Source organism: Vanessa tameamea, chromosome 16, assembly GCF_037043105.1.
Source record: "Vanessa tameamea isolate UH-Manoa-2023 chromosome 16, ilVanTame1 primary haplotype, whole genome shotgun sequence".
Lineage (NCBI taxonomy): Eukaryota > Metazoa > Arthropoda > Insecta > Lepidoptera > Nymphalidae > Vanessa > Vanessa tameamea.
The window spans coordinates 10,945,138-10,963,188 of record NC_087324.1 but is presented as its reverse complement, the minus strand read 5'-3'; the positions used below and the strand labels follow the sequence as shown (position 1 = coordinate 10,963,188).

Here is an 18,051-nt window from a genome sequence, read left to right as displayed (position 1 = left end):
ACTAATTCCATCTATTACATTGTGGATAAGATCTATGCGAAACCGATATTCCTTCATTCATTAAAATACTATGACATTTAAAAATATATACCATAAATATGATATTATTAATATCATAAATAATATATTAATCCTTAAATAACACTCAAATAGCCGTACAGATTTTTATCAAATGGGGTATTAAGGTCGGCTGTATCGTAAGTTAGAAAATGGCATACGTTTTTTTTACCGAGAGCTGAGATGGCCAATTGGTTAGAACGCGTAAATCTTAACCAAACCGGGTTCAAACCCAGGCAAACACCACCAATTTTTTTATGTGTTTATAATCCATCTCATGCTTGGCATTGAAGGAAAACTTCGTGATGAAACATTCAATGTCTAATATCAATGAAATTCTCTCACATGTGTTTCCACCAACTCGCATTGGAGCAATGTGATGGAATAATCTTCAAACCTTCTCCTTAAAAGGGAAATGATGCCTTTAGCCTTAGCCCAGCAGTAAAACATTTATACATTTTTTTAAATTAATTTGCAACTTTTCGTATATCAAAGCGGGTAATATTTGTTTATTAATCAAAACGGAGCCAAGGTATTTTATTAAAATTATATTTTTATAACATAGCAATTACTAAAAACGTAATTAATTGATACATCACTGGCTGAAACTGCGGCTTTACCCGCGAGAAATTTATAAAACTTTACCTATAACACGCAAACCGTCACCACAAATTTTACTCCCTCGAGGTATAATTTAAAAAAAGTTTCCTATGTCCTTTCCGGGGTCTCGAACTATCTCCATAACAAATTCAGTGGTGAAGAGGTAACAGACTATTATATATATATATATTAAAGATTTATTGATAAGGATATCAAATTATTGCACATTTCAAATAAATAATGGAAAAACCAATATACCTGAGGCCAGTCTTCTTTAGAGGTGGCCCTCTCGATAATCTCCTTGATAGTGTTCTGCCGAGAGTTAGGGTCATCTCGCCACACATAAACAGGCTGAGTGTAGTTGATGAGTTCTGGAATATAAATCAAAATTATTCTGTTAAACAAATATAAAAACATGTATTCCAATTTAACAGAATTATACTCAAATAGCTGTACAGTTTCTTATACAAGGTATATAATAACTTAGTAAATAATGATCAATATTTCTGACAGCGCCAATGTCTATGGGCGGTGATGACCACTTAACATCCAGCTCGTTTACCCGTCCGCCCGTCCCTGCCTATTTCATAAAAAAATATATTATTCATCAGTCATATATTATTGATGTTTTCCTTTTCTGACCACGAGATGCATTACAAATGCAGATTAAACACACGAAAACAGTTGTGATTGGGTTGGAATCTGCAGTCAATTATAACGATTCACGTGTTCTAACCACTGGACCATTTTGTTACTATAAGTATTTGAAACGGAATATTTACCATGTTTTTTATTTTTATTTGGTTGAGCTCAATATTCCGACATTATCTACGAATGTTCACGAGACATTCGTAAATAATGTCGATAATACATATAATATTGCAATAAAAATAATCATGTTAATTTAAAATCTTATATGGACCATTTTGGTTAGATATAAAACGTATAGTATACATCGCGATAGTTTAATATGTCTTACAACCCGTAACCTGCAGTTTCATGTTACATAACCATCATAAATTCTTTTAAATAAACTATTTAGCAGACTTTTAGAGTCACTCTTCTGCTGTCGTACCACACGAATAATGTCTCCTACTAAATCTGCTTTTTACTTCAAACATGATAGCAATACTTATTTTCGTAACGACATTGATATTCATAATTATAACCCGTTCCATTTATTTATATTATTCAGCTATGTGGAAACTGTCATGGTATGGCCATGTTATGCAGAGGAATGAGGACCATGGCGTGAGAAAGGTCTTGAGCATGGATGTGGACGACCAAAGAAACGATGGATGAATTGTGTGAAAGTCTAAAAAGAATTTTACTTGTGGGCTGACGTCAGACAGAGAAGTATGGAAGAAGAAGATTATTACATCTTTATATATATTGGCACTTCTTGCATAAGAAACATACTCGTCAAACGCGTTTCAGACAACCAGTGATATGTCAGTCGCGTTACGCAATTTAGATTCGGTACAAGAACACTTTTATAATATTGAACCCACGAAATGGTAAATTAATCAATTCAAATCCACTCAAATACAGTAACGAACTGTTATTATCAGCAATATTTTAATAAAAGAATAAATTATATACATCATAGTCACGATATTTCTACAAGATTTAGTACTAGTCTAGGTAGTGTTGCTGTTATATTTCTTTAATTGACTAAAATTATAGTACTAACAATCTAAAAGATTTCATTTGGAGATCGCTAATACTTCCATCAACTAACAATGTATCCACATTATATATCACAGTTTCATTTCTAAGCTGCGTGCTATTCTGATAAAACTCACTTCGAATCTCAATCGTGAAATGTTGATAACCGACATAGATGATAAGTCATCTTATCATGTCATCTTATAAATTTTATAATTCTTATTGTCAGTGTCGCACATTACACTCTAACATTTCACTCACGTGTCATACGGTGAGTTTCGGGTTTCTTATTCGGGTTGACGCGTCAATCGCTGAAATTATTAAACTATTAAAATCAATGTCGCATATGACTTTGTGGATTGAGCTTCGAGTCACAGATTATCCCTGTTGAGATAAATACGATATTTTTTTTGGATTTAAGAAAAGTAAAATCTTGCGATTTCTTCTTGTGCAATGACGAATTCACGAGACGATTATACACCTCAGAGACTCGCAGGTCGCCTTACGTTTCTGCACCGCAGATGGTAAAATTTTACAAGCAAAACAAAGCCAGTTGATCAGAATTAGTGATTACCTAGATAATAATATGTGTATATGTATGGTAACCGATTTGGTTCCGACTGACCTGTTTTTGAACTAACACGCCTGCAGCATCTAAATAAATTATTTAAATGCAGCGCAGCCACAGGCAGTCCTGTTGCAGTTATTAAAATTATATTATGATTTTGTTTTGTTATTTATTTCTTAAATATTTTTTTTTACCTCTTCAAATGCCTCTGCTGTGCATGTATTTAATGTTACTTTTAATTTTCCATTAGGGGTTGGGCTAATTATCCTTAACACAGATTATGTAAATAGCCCATAAAGGATAATAAGTTTTACTCTTTTTAAAGTGCCAAGCCACATGTAAATAGAGTACTTAGCTAATAGTAACATTCAACAATAGTCATACTTATTTTGTAAACTCATATACATAAGCTTCTTTTGTAATATTTACTTTTGCACCAATAAATTATTATTATTATTATTTTAATAGATTAGACGAGGTTTGAATAATAACAAACATAAAAGAGAAAGTTTTATGGTTTCTACTTTACTTGTGCGGTTTAATATCTAACATTTACACATTTTGTTATTTCATACACACACATGTATACATAAGTGTAAACATGCAGACGTACACACACATGCAAGCCTGCACACATTCAACATACAACTTATTAGCGATAAAACTGGGCAGATTTTACACGCTATAAACATGACGTATGTACATTGCGGAATTTATAAACATATACCTAAATTATAAAGAATCCCCTTTTTTAAGATGTTTAAAAAATAAATCAAATTATATATATATCTAAAACCTACGATCATCTTACACGAGGATGAAACCGCGGTCTGAGACTAGTATTATATAAAGTAAACGACGGGTAAACAGCATTAACGTCTCACTCGTTGGTGACATTCTCCGTCACTACAGGAGATTGCATATTTAATATTCTCATTAAAGCACAATATTTCAATTTCCTTTACAATGTTTAATTTTAAATCAACCTCGAAGTTCACTCTATTCGGGCACGCTTGATAGATTTTCACATGAAATTTTGAAGCGTTATTTTAAAAGTTTTCATTGGGCTGTATATCAATATGATATACGTCATGTTTTAAGTCAGAAACATAGAAATTAAAATAGTAAATAATAAAGGAAATCAATTACACTGTTTTTGATATTTAACAGTACGACTATATGTAAAAAATTACTAATATACAATTTGAATAATAAAACTGTTAATTGAATATATTCTAACCGTTGTTATTAACGTATGACGGTAAAAGGGTCAACAATTTCGGTAGTTAATTGTATGATTTGCGTATTGAATTACGTTATTCGGACGGAGTTTACAGGCTCATGATGATTTATTGCTTCTGCATATTGATAGTACATCTAAAATCAATATCTCGGATTATACACATATTTTTAACGTCAACTGTAAGACGATTCAGGCGCAAAGAGAATAACCGAACAAAACAATAATTTATAAACTAATCTACCGTTGTAAATGGTAACTTATTATCCCTGCATTGCGGCAAATGGTACTTTTTATAATCGTAATAATTACATCTATTATAATTATATTTTAGTTCAAAACCAAACACGCAAATCCCCTGGGTAATAAGCTTTAGGTATAACCTTGAATTTTGATATTAATGTCTTCTGGAAAATTCAGAAAGCCGACTTGCCAAGTCACGTTCGATATAAAATTTTCTTACAAAGTGAAACAATCCATTAAGACATAATATAATATAGTAAACCACAGATAAAATAGTAACATAAATGTCAAAAAGAACATTAATTTATTTTTTCAATTTTCGTAGTTTCCGATACGTGATGATCGTTACGCAGGTGTCCCTCAAGGAGCTTTTCTCTGCGCACTATTATTTTGATTTCATATAATTTAAATTGTTGTGAGATACGCGTCTAATTCAAATACTACTTATTTCCGTTATTCGTGAATCATAACGAATATATAACCAAAAAAAAAAACAAAATTGTTAATATTCTCATTTATTAAATTCGGCTAGAACACTCTTAATACACCTCCGTAAAACTTCGCGTTTATTCAAAAGATTTTTTAAGAATTTCGAAACCTATGACAAGTTTTTTCATTTCATTTCATTGTCAACTGCAAGTCACTCATCTAAATTTGGCGCCAAAATGATGAAACCTCTTTTAAATGATTTTTTAATATCAAATAGTATAAATTAGTTCAATTACATATTATTGGAGGTTATCAAAAAACTTTTTACCATAGCAAATTATCTACTTAACAAATTAAAAAATGGAGTACTACATCAAAATTGATCTTTGAATGAAACTAACACTTTCAATTTTTATACAATAGTATCGATTTTCAATTCGATCTAAGCTACTTTTACGGTTGAAGTTAGCCAACCGTATCACACCAAGCACACATGCGAATCTAAAATCATTATCACGTGGGAACTATTACGCGCGCGAAAATAGAATTGAATCGAAACAACGTCATAAACATATATTTGCATTATTCTCTTCAATAACTATGGAAATTTATTTTTACTATTATTTATATTAAGAAGCCAATTCAATACACAAGTTCGTTTGTTAACGTTTCACTGCAGGGGTTCCTATTCTTTAAGAAGGTTTGAATTATTTTTATTCAGATTGTTTTTGTCAGTTTTTCTCAGGAAGTTAAGTAGTGCTTGTCCGAATTTGAGCCCCGAAGTTTTTACTGGGCCATATAAAAAATATATTTTTAGTGTAACATAATTTTAAGCTTCAACTTAAACTCTCAATTTCCATCCGCTGCTGGCACTTCGGCACTAGTCACTTCATCTAGACGGGTCTTACACTACGCTTGCTAAGTCGCAGTCTCCACTGCAGTCCTACCATCAACACCACTTTGGTAAGAAACAACAGGGAAGCTGGGAACTAGGGGCCTTTGGGTACAGATGAGTGCCATCGAAATTTTGCCCGTCATCACCACGCTGGGTAAGTGAGTTGGTGATCGCAGGAAACAACTAAATCTTAGTGCTCATAGGCGACCTGCACGTAGTTGTTCCTGCAGATTAACAAACAAAGCTCTGGCAACCGACTAATGGTACGACCATTATATCTAGGCGTAAAAAACCACTTAAATACCACAGACCGGTGAAGGAAATCGCCAAAACATAAAATACAGGCGCATTCTCTCGTTTTTTTATGGCATTGGTTGGCGGACGAGCATATGGGCCACCTGATGGTAAGTGGTCACCACAGCCCATAGACAAAGGCGCTGTACGAAATATTAACCATTCCTTACATCACCTATGCGCCACCAACCTTGGGAACTGAGATGTTATGTCCCTTGTGCCTGTGATTACCCTATTCAACGTAATTAATATTACAATAATACATACAAAAGAGTCACACGATGGTTTTACTAAAATACAAGGCTATGATTCACAATTTAATACATTATAATTACCAACCTCTATGTTCATCGACTGACTCGACTTTTAATTTAAAGATGCGTGTTATAAGATTGGTAATATAAATTAAAAAGCAAAAATAAATTACAACTAATCTAAAATCCATTATATCATCGAAAAACGTTATGGGTATTAAAGAAATAATATACATGTACAAGGTTTGGTCCGTAAATGATGATGACGACCTGAACGACTTCGGACCACAACCACGGAGGCATTTCCAAGAGAGACTTTCCAAATGCATAGAACATATTATAGTATCTGAGTTTGTGTAAATAGAACAAAGTTACTATAGATATGGATATTTTAAAATTATTCCATTGATTGTCAAACATGAGAAACTGTGGGTATTAAAAAATCAAATTTCGTTTACGACTTTTGAATCTTACTAGGTACTATATCGAATTACTCTTTGAAAAAAAACACCATAGATTTTGTAACATTTGAAATAATACCCAAACTTGTTTATACACAATATCTTGGAACCGCTCAGTGTATTTTTGTTAAATGCTTTATTTTTAAATAAAAAATACATTGAAACGGCAGTATAATGTTTATTTATTACCAAATGTATATTGCGGCATTAGAATTATTATGGTTCTTCAAGACTTCAAAACGATTGTTTTTCTTGATAATTATACCGATACATATATAATAAATTTATTATATTGTGAATAACAATTGTGATAAGTAGCCACCCATTGGTCGAAATTTAACCCCAATCGTTATTAAAAAAATTGCTCGTTTTAAACATTATTTACTAATAACTCTAAAGCCCAAGAGCTATAAGCAATCGGTCGACAAAAAGAGGAGAAAAGATTACTGAACTTTATTTATCGTATTTAAAAAAGACCAGAAAAAAATGCTTCTAATATAATAAAAATAAAAACATCGCAGATGCTTCCCAAATTGTCACAGATCGTTCCCAAATGATTAGCATTCAATATTTCCCATCGGGCACACGGCTAATTTATGTATAAAGAACTGACATTCATTTTATTAATGGACAGAGCAACTTGCGGTTAAAATCAACGGGAATTATTCAAAGAGAAAATAATTGCATCACTCGTAATGTGTTACGGAGCAAAAGCGAACGACCAGGGAAGCAATTTGAAGTGAAAACAATTATTTGAAATATTTATTTCGACGTCTTACTTTTAAAGTGATTCTGTTTTGTAACATCCAATCTATACAAATACATAAAATTGAAGCGTCTGTCTGTGATTAAAAAGTAACTAATTTTTTTTATGTAATAGGTAGATAGGAGGTAGGTAGGATTTGCAAATGGGCAACTTAATGGCGCTGTAGGTAATATCAACCATTCCTTACATCACACCTATGTGGAACCAATCTTGGATACAAAGATGTTATGCAGTTCCACTGGCTCACTTAACTTCAAAGCGGAACGCAACAATACTAAGTACTGCTCTTTGGCGGTAGAATATCTGATATCTAAAACGGGATATCACAAACCGCAAAGTACCGCAAAGTAAAATATGACTTAATATGAATTATTAAGTTAATAAAAGAAAACAATCTGTTTCTATTGTGTGTCTGTCTGTTTGTGTGGTATAATATTCAAATGGTTAGTAATTAAAAATCTAGTTTTCAGTTTCATATTTTACCAAAATATCTATTAAACTACGACAACATAAAATGTACGTACATATTTGTAGTTGTTGATATTTTATAAGTAGGTATTACTATATACTAAATTAACCCAGGATAGAATAAAAAAAACTTCTATTAGTAGATACAAATTTAACGCGAGTAAAACCACAGCTTATAAAAAAATATATTATAAAAATATTATCGTCTCAGTAAATATAAGTCATAGGCTTTAAAACATTTCACATAAAACATTTGATGATTTGATTTGATTGAACGAAATGTTAATGTCCTCGACTGTGGTTTTGAAAGTAGATTTACACATCGACATGTTGTCTATCAATCAAGCTATCTATCTAATAAATAAATACATAAAAAATACAAGCTCATATTTGGTGGCATTTTTCATCTGCCACATCGATTTCCCTTACGATATTTTCCTTCACCGCTGTGATGAAATATGAACACAATTCATTTGTGTTAATAAATCACATGCACAAGAAAATCAACGGGCAACCACTGGGCCATCAGGGCTCCTCAGCATATATTGTATTGTCAAAAATACATAAAATTAAAAAAAAACACACATTGAACCGGTGATTTGTTAAATAAATACAAGCTTCGAATAATTCCAACTTCATGCATAAATAGTTATATTATGTCATCATATAAAACCTGTCTGTAGAAAGTTCTAGAATGGTTTTGATTATAAACGAACCCGTCTTGCATTGGCAAGGCTTATGAGGATGTATAATTTAATGCAGTCTTTATCCTCCTTTCCAATCGCTCAGCCATTTCATGTCTAAAACTGTGATAAAAGTCATTCAGAAAAATTGATTTGAAAGAGCCAAGAAAGTCAGCGGTGTGACCAAACCAGACGTAAATTAATCTTAAACCGGAATAATTTATTTTAAACTCGGAACAAGAGGACTAGAGAGAACCTTCATAGAAGGCAAATTGACAATGTTTTTTTATCGAAAACACTACTTGTTCTAAAAAAAGAGTTAGATTTTATAACAAACGATAAGTAAAATTCAAACAATTCGAAAATCTTATTCGCTCGTTCGCGTACCGAAAACGTACCAGTACGTTTGGTTAATTGAGAACATGAGCCGAAAACAAAAATTCACAAAAATTAGTCGTGAACTGCCCAATAAGCCATTCTAATTCGATGCTCTGAACTAAATCTTTGCATAAAAGATCGGTTATATCAAAGCAGACTTAATTTACTACTCGCGTGTAGGTTTACGTGTTCCTAGATTAATACTTGTTAACCCATATCCGTCACGAAGCTCATTCAAACGTCAGCTCAACAAAAGGGGTATTCAGTTCATATGAATAAAAAACAAATAGCGAAGAGAAAAAAACCATTCAAAAACCTTCTTTATTAAGTCCGGTACTTTGTAACTGGTACTGTTTGTGATGCTTGTCGAATCGATCCTATTCAAATTTTTAAAACGTGACATGTCGAAAAAAATGTTAACATAGGAGATCAAAATAAACAAACAAAGACATCCATACTAACAACGTAAATGCGAAGGTAACTCTATCTGTCTGTCCGTCTGTTGCTCTTTCACGCCCAAACCACTGAAGCGAATTTGATGAAATTATGTATGAAGCTATCTTGAACTTTATATAACTATCTACATTTTTATGCCTAACACCAGACAACGACGAAATTTTAATCGAATTTTGTATTTTTTTTGTAATTAAATTGACATTTCTAGCGATATAGCGATAGAGTACCCATATTTTATTTGTAATTTTTTTATAAAAATGTCAGTAAAAGAAATATATAAACAAAAAAATTTTAATAACACGTTATTATTTTAAAAAGGGCATTTGTATAACTCGCTTATGCTGCAACTTTATAATCCTTTATTTGATGAAAAAATCTTTTGGTAGATATATATATATATATTTGCATACTAATAAAAACATCTTAATTTTATGATAATTTATAAGAAGAATAGAAGATGAGTTTGTTAATTTATGCCTATATAGTATAACACAAACACATAGAGCAAATTATAATGTATCATATTATAATGTATGTACACAGGGCTTGGCACCTCGGTCGGATAGTGCGGTGTAAGTTGCACGTAAAATCAATAGCAAAAGCGCACTGAATCACTCAGTAGGCTGCAATTTTGAATCAGTGTTGCGTAGTTATTACACGCTTTTTCGATTCGATGATTATAACTTAGTCACATACAGCTTAGATGCTACAATTTAAAGATACTGTGAAATGCCTTTATTAGTATTTAATCGTTAGTAAAACAGTCCCATATTTTTTTATTATCAATCAAAATCTTCTCCTAAAAAAAGGCTAGCTTTCCAACCAACTATGCAAGATTAGACTTATCGCTTCATAATACAAATATACTTTGTAAAAGTGGCAGTTATAACAAAATTTTGTAGACAAAAAAAGCGGATGTCGACCGCAAAACTGGCATCCAAAACGAGGGAAAATGTATTAGAAGGCTATGATAGATTACCTTTCCCTTCTAACGAAGTAGAAAAAGTTTTAAAATAATTGTACAAAATAAAGTAAAATTGGATTGGGTATCCGTTGAAAACGGTCGACAGGCTATTTATTATCTTAGAAAAGATGGTCATGACGTTCCTCCGTCTGTCATGAGACCAAGACATTTCTAGTTACTTTTAGTAGTTCCATAACTGCCAAAGTTGTCTTTTAATGGTAATGATAAGAATACAAAATTTGAACCATTGAGGTGCAGCTGTTAATAGTCATATTTGCCTTGGAATTTCTCGAGTCATGATTGTTTTGTCACTCTGCTCATTTTCTCACATATATATATATATATATGTATATATTTTCATATACGTAATTGAATTAAAATCGTTTCAGTTTTATTGATAACTACATTAAAGATAATGAAACAGGTATCTAAGATTAATCGACCACTGTGATATATATTGAAACTTTTTGGACCCAGAGTTGTTCCTCTGAGACAACCATGATTAGAAATTCATACATGCTCCAGATAAAACCAATTTTCTATTCAAAGCAAAATATAAACCAACACCAATTAAATTACATCTCACAAAAGCTTTACATACCCCATTAATATTCTAGTTACTATGTGAGAAGTTAATTTAAATTCATATCATCATCGTCACCACCAATAGTAAATACACCACCACCATAAGAAAATCGATTCACCTACTTCCGACATAATTGTCCATGCTCTCCTTCCTAACAATAACAGAGGACATCCTGGTAGCATACACGATGCAGCTGTCCAAGAAAGAGGAGTGTGGTGCAATCACTAGTATCGGAGCCTCCTTCCGACTGGCTTGACGACCTCGTATCGATATCGCCATTCCTCCAGCGAGATACGACATCTTCCCAATGAAACATATGAGCGGTTTCAATGACCTACAATGGAATATGAAAAACATTTGTTACAAGAAATTTATTAACTTTATAGCTTTACTTATAAACTTTACTCAGCGGATGTTTAGTTAAACATTGAACATCTCCTTCTATCGTTATTAATTTGACTTTCGAAAGAAGAAGACAAACATTGTTTAACAAATCAGCCCCTAAACGTTTATAGGTAAAGGCTTTATTCTTTATATTATTTTTAACACACTTTATATTTTTATGTAATATGACGTCACCTACACTTTATCTTGTTCCTTTATGTTTTTATTATGCTTAAAATAAATTCGTGTGTGTGTGTGTGTGTGAAGGTAACAGTGGTTCAACCGTTACTTTGACCTTTGCGATCTTTTTGATGTTTATATTATGTTTTCTCAATCGATTACTTGACCTGGACCTGTTGATTTTGGTACATAATTAATCAATGGTCAAGATTATTTATAAGATGAAGCATCTAAATTTAGCAACGTGATTTGTTTATCTTAATGCATACAATGTTTAAAATGTAAAAACTATTTTTTAAATCTATGCTTAAGTTTGTTTTTGAGAATCAAGTTAAGAAGTACTAATGATACAAAAATTCATATAGTGCAGTGTTATTCTGAAAGAATTCACTTCGTATCTCGCTCGTGAAATGTTAACAACCAACTTACAGTGACGCTATTTTGATAAGTGTCCTACAAATTTTATAATTATCATTGTCAGTGTCATATATCCCGTTCTGATATTTTACGCGGTGAGTTACGAGTTCTTACCTTACTAATATATTTCAAAATGGCTATATAATGTATATATGTATGCTGTACGTCATCTATGTATGACTCTAATGTCAACATACATAATTATTTTCAAGTGAACAATACTAAAACTAATTTAAGAAAATTATGTATTTAATATTCTTTGAACATCAAAATATTTAGAGAATAGTATACAACGGCATAAGATTACATTTCGCAGATAATTCTAAAAATGAGAAAAATGATGATTTCAGTTAAATCTATTTATCATAAAGTATATACTTACATACAAATAAGTACTATGTTAATTTTAGCGATTATCTAAATAATAAAGATTCCGACGGATTGAGAACATCCTCGTTTTTTTTTTAAGTCGGTTATAAAAAAGCTTATATACTCTGCAGTCTGATCATTTTATAATTTTAACTCTGATTTAAATAACATCATGAGAAAAAGAGGTACGGACCGCGTGAATTGAATTACGTGACTCAAACCTAATTATATTATTAATTTATAACTTATTATTATCTCAAAATATCATTCAACTCAGCCTTTATGATACTTGTTAGTACAAGTATACAGCGAGTACTAATATCATGTTCCAAAGCAGCAGCCACGCTTTGAGAATCGTCGCCAAAATTGTTTTGTGTTAAGTGCATTATATTCAATTACTGTCATTTATTTTTGATTTTTGATTGTTTTAAATCAAAAATTGATTATTACGATTCCGTGGACGTGAGTACTAGTAGATTTGTATCGAGATGATAGATGATCTTTTTAAATATACTTATGTACAGGTCGGATTTCACACGGATACGTTAGGAGTATATATTTAAATTTAGATCGAAGAACAAACATATCATTTTTTACCCAGGCTAGTAATTCAATATAATAAATAAATACATGAATTTTCTCTTTTATAATACTCACGTAAACATAATAAACATTCCTCTTAAATCACTATTATCACTGAACATCTGTTCATTGATGAAAACGGCATTAAAATCGGTTGCGTTTTTGTAAGATCTAAGCGTACAGACGGCGAAAAGCGACTTTGTTTTGTACTATGTAGAGAAGTGCAGTCACTGAAAACTGAGACAAAATTATGTATCTAGCCAATTAATAATTAAAATAATTAGCCAGATACATAATTTTATCTCTCTTGTAAATATATATTTAAGTCCTAATTGGTGGCACTTACTCAAGTATTTGTTAAATACTAACTAACTTTAAATTTACAAATAATTCAATACTGTAACGTGACACTTAAAAGTTTTTTTTTAAGTCTTCAAAAATAAAGAATATTTTAAATTGATTCAAAATGATTTTTACAGACTTCTTTCGACATGACGCATCTTTTTATAATTTGAAAGTCTCCATCAATCTTCAAACCGTAACACGTCCATAGAATGTATGTATATTTAAAATCATGTCTGCATACTAAATACTTTTCTTGCACATATAAGTTTTTGTTAAGCTTTTTAAAACTATATCTAATTTATAAAACAATTCTTCAAATTTATTGCTACATTATATCAGTTTTAAGCTAGTGAACAAAGAGGTCGGTGACCTAGAACTAATGTTTAAAAAAAACCGTTTTCAAACATTTGCTTGTTAAGATTAAACACCTAAAATAAAAGATCTGTAGCACATGCAAATAATAGCTTACAAAAAGGCGCTCGGGTAAGAAGGTTTTAACAAATGAAAGAAGGTTTTAACAGAAGAATTAAAAATGTAACATTGTTTGACAATACACAAAAAAAAATAATTAAATACTCTACAATCCAGAAACCAGTCCAACTGCTTTTTGAATTTATATCAAGATCTCGTTGGTGACAGATAGACCGTGTACCGTGCACACAATAAATATGATACATGAATGTCTTTTTTCTTTGTACATCTATCACGAGACTACTGAACGTATCGGTATCAACAATCGACGGCGAATCGTTCGTAGGTGGTTAAGTTTTTAATTTTTTAAATTTCGTCCATCGTTCCCCCTCTCTTTTAGGCTTATTGAATGCCCAGCAAAACGAGCAAATAACAGCTAGTATTATATATATAAAATAAAACAGCACAAGTTAGGAAATTTTAGAGAAAATTTGTGAATCATAAATTTTATGAAATGTCCATAACCTTGATGACACTATTGCAACTCTTTAAGCTTCGAGAACTTTCATTTAAATCTCTACTGACAATTAGTTTGCTTTTCTTCTGAGAGATCACAGAGTTTATAATTTTTAGAGGTGACAGTGTGTCATTCATTTATTGATTGAATTATAATGACCAGGTAGGTACAATATAATGGGCAGACATTTATTTTACTATTGCCTGGAATATAAAATTCTAATGAAAAACATTTTAGAAAAAAATTAAGTATTCATATAATAAAAATAAATACCTACGAGCAAATATTTGAAGAAACCCCAGCATGTAAAATAGCACACTAGTTAATTATAACAAAAACAGTACATTAAAAATATGAATAGTTCCAAATAACTGTGACCGACGCAAAAATACGTGGAAATATGAGATTCACAATTAACAGAAAGGCATAATAGATTCTGGAAGTGTAGAAAGACAACTTTCATAATAATAATAAACAAAAATATCGTCGTCTACGTTTACATAACACACCATTTATGAGGTTCAACTTTTCATTAATATACAAAAACCAGTACGTACAGAAAGTACTCTAAACATAGTCGTACATAAGTACGACGCAAATGCATGCATTACGTGAAGTGAACGCACTGCAAGAGCGTCTCAAGAGTACTTTACCGTTTACTCGACTACAACCGCACTGTTACGTAACAGACGTAACGTGCAACTAGAGTCACGGTTCATTTATTCGCTTATGCAAAACTGCGCGAATAATGTGTGCAAATCTGAAAATATGAATGTATTATAAATATGCATATTTTGCGCGACAGACATTTTGTTTTAAATTAATACTACAATGAGTATATGCTTGATTTCACTACTAATGCTAAGATACATTTTGCTTGTGGGTAATGGAATTGCCTACGAGGCGTAATTGAAAAGGAGCTCTATAAAATATTACGTAAGTTTAGAAGTTCCATGTATGTATGTACTCGTAACTCAGATACTATTATTGGTAACCGATGTTACAATAACAATATTCACTAAACATAGATATCAAACATTATGGCTACGCGGATGGCTTCTGAAACACAGGAGTGCTACTTATGTGACGTAGAGGAGATTAGAACAAAAATTGAAAATTAATCCCTAATAATAATAAGCTGAGTAATATAGCAAAAGGCAACGTAACATTAGACTTCTTTAACATTAAAAAAAAAACAATTCGTAAAACATTGAAAATAGAACTACTGTTTTAAAATCAGTGTCACAGATCACTCTATTTTATTTAAAATATTAAATTATGTTTATATAATCTATACATATAATAAAATTGGAGTGTCTGTTTGTAATATTAAAATAACCCATATTTACTATATGCATATGTATGTATACCATATATGATATATACCAGTTTTATGTCCAATTACTCTGAATGCGGATACGGAATGAGGAATTAATTATTATTTTTATAAGATGGCAGATTGATAAGCACTTGACCTAGCAATTAAAAAGTTTTCGAAGTTAGTTTTTTAGACATAGTTTTCTGATTCCAAGAAGTATGTACATTCTGTGTTTTATCTTTCTAGTTCAAGGAAATTGTAAATGGGTGATCTGATGGTAAGTGGTCACCACCGCCCATAGATATTAGCACTGTAAGATGTATTTACCATTCCTTGCAACGTCAATAATATGTTATGTCCCTTGTGCCTGTAATTACACTGGCTCGGTCATCGTTCAAACCGGAACTCAGTAAGTAATAAGTATTGGGCGGGAAATTTCACGATTTAGCCTTTTTTGGATCTATAGTTTCTATCTTTAATAATTGTTTGGCCTATTTTGTTTATGGCATGTAGTGACGTATCCACATACGTCATTACACACCAGAAACCATGCCGTACCATGCCGTACCATGCCCCATCGGTAGTTATATCGACACATAAAATCAGTCATATTTTTTTACAACCATTGAAGCATTCTTGCGATTTTATTATTCGAATTCGAATATCGATTCGATTCGTTGAATAAACAACTACGAATGCCTGATTAAGATAAAATTAACTATTAGTTAATTTATTCAAAACCTTGGTTACTTAGTTCGTTCGTTACTTAGTTATGATGGATTGTGTAAATATTTATGATTATAAATATTTACACAATCCATCATAATCGCCAACCTTAAGATAATTAATGATTTACTGTTACGAGACTTTGACTAAGTACCACATTAATCTTAATTCTTCATCGATAAATCTTGTCAATAGGAAATACAAAATAAATGTGAAAATGCTTAAAAATATATTTTGCATTGCGTCTCTTACTTTTATCGATTCAAACATCGTCAGCATCATAGCATATTAAGATTAAATCTCATTAATTTTTAAACAGTCTATTAACAATTTGGAATTGAATGACACTAAAATAAAATGGCGGCCTATTTTTTTTGACATCCAAGTTGATTAGAAAGAAATCAAACGTCGAATAGACTGAAATAATGAGATGCAACTTTTCTTCGAAAATCAAGTACGAGCGTTGACAATTCCAAAAGAATAGAGTCAAAAAACAACTCTCTTAATTTTCTAACTAAACATGTTCTTGTCGGTCTTACCCCAAGAGTTCTAAGGCCACTAAGTTTCGAAGTTGTAAATAAACAAACTCGTTTTCCGGAGCGTCCTTATTTTACGAACGGAACATTTTTTGTTTCAGATTGGCTGTTGTCATTCAGGCCGATAGTTGAACGGTGCCGTTCAGTAAAATGACTAGGCGTTTCATTGTCTGGCTAATTCACCTAATTTACTGCGACATATACAGCAATTTAAATCTATTTTACGATCTAATAAAATGTATTGATTACCTTACTAATTAAACTCTTTTTATTTTTTTATGGCCTTTTTAGTTATTTAAATCACTTCGTATTGAACTCATCAATTATTGAAACTGACTTACAGCGTTATTTTATTATAATGCTTTTTTTAAATCTATTATATAAGAACAAATTTAAGGCTACTAAAATTAAAAATAATGTTTTTTTTTTTTAAATAAAGGTTTTAGCTTGAAATTTGTACTGACATAATAAGTCCTTTTTTTAACGAAAACGTCCTGTGTTTCTCACCAGTTCTTATCAGTAGAATTAAAATTCCAAAACGGTGACAGCATGATATTAAAATGAAAATTGCTTATTACAGCCTACTTAAATAAAGTCTATTACAATTTTGATTACATTTAAAGGTACTCAACTTAAAAAAAACTATCACTTTAAGTTGCTCTTTAAAATCACTGCAAATTCGAAAGTAAAAAAAATAGTAAATACTCACGTTCGTTTTAAGAGAAAGTAATGTCATATGTGCTGTTGGATGTATATTGTGTTGTGTCATTTTATGCCAATTAGTTAAATACATTGAAAATGTGAACCAGTCTCGTGACGTAAAACAGGGAAAAAATTTACTCGCTGGAAAAACGCAATTACTTGTTTCCACATGAACGATATGTGAGACTCGTCGGAATACACACTAAAAAAACAAGCGGAACCCCGCCTTTCGGGAGTCATCATGGGATCGATTACGTGTTATGTACGATTACGTTAACGTGTCGTAGCCAAATAATTTAATTAGCCTTTTAATTGACAGCCTAGCCATCGATATATAGTCAATATATAGTCAACTATTGACAGCCTTAGATTGATATATAATTCAGGCTGCTAGTTGAGCAACGCCGTTGAAAGGCTTGCCTGCAACTTATGTACATATGTATATGATTGTCGATTGAAGAGTATAGCTGAGTTTTTTTTAACTTCTCGGTAGAATCGACACTTCGAAATGGTAGTTTTCAATGTATTTATTGTAAATTGACGTTTCTAAAGTG

The 18,051-nt window shown here is 31.4% G+C and overlaps 2 protein-coding genes across 3 annotated transcripts in view; both read right to left on the bottom strand.

Annotated features, from left to right (window-relative positions):
* LOC113394226 (phosphotriesterase-related protein) overlaps positions 1-18,051 on the bottom strand; it is a 193,339-nt gene that overhangs the window by 12,043 nt on the left and 163,245 nt on the right. The window lies entirely within an intron of this gene.
* The window catches only part of LOC113394266 (lysophosphatidylcholine acyltransferase), a 57,645-nt gene that overhangs the window by 9,119 nt on the left and 30,475 nt on the right, over positions 1-18,051 (bottom strand). Inside the window, exons 3-4 of one of the 2 annotated variants that reach the window (XM_026631509.2) lie at positions 11,133-11,344; positions 916-1,028 (exon numbers count right to left, since the gene is read on the bottom strand). In XM_026631509.2, the coding sequence (XP_026487294.1) occupies positions 916-1,028; positions 11,133-11,344 (325 nt within the window). The remainder of the gene's footprint in view (positions 1-915; positions 1,029-11,132; positions 11,345-18,051) is intronic. The other variant, XM_026631508.2, reaches the window with a different exon arrangement.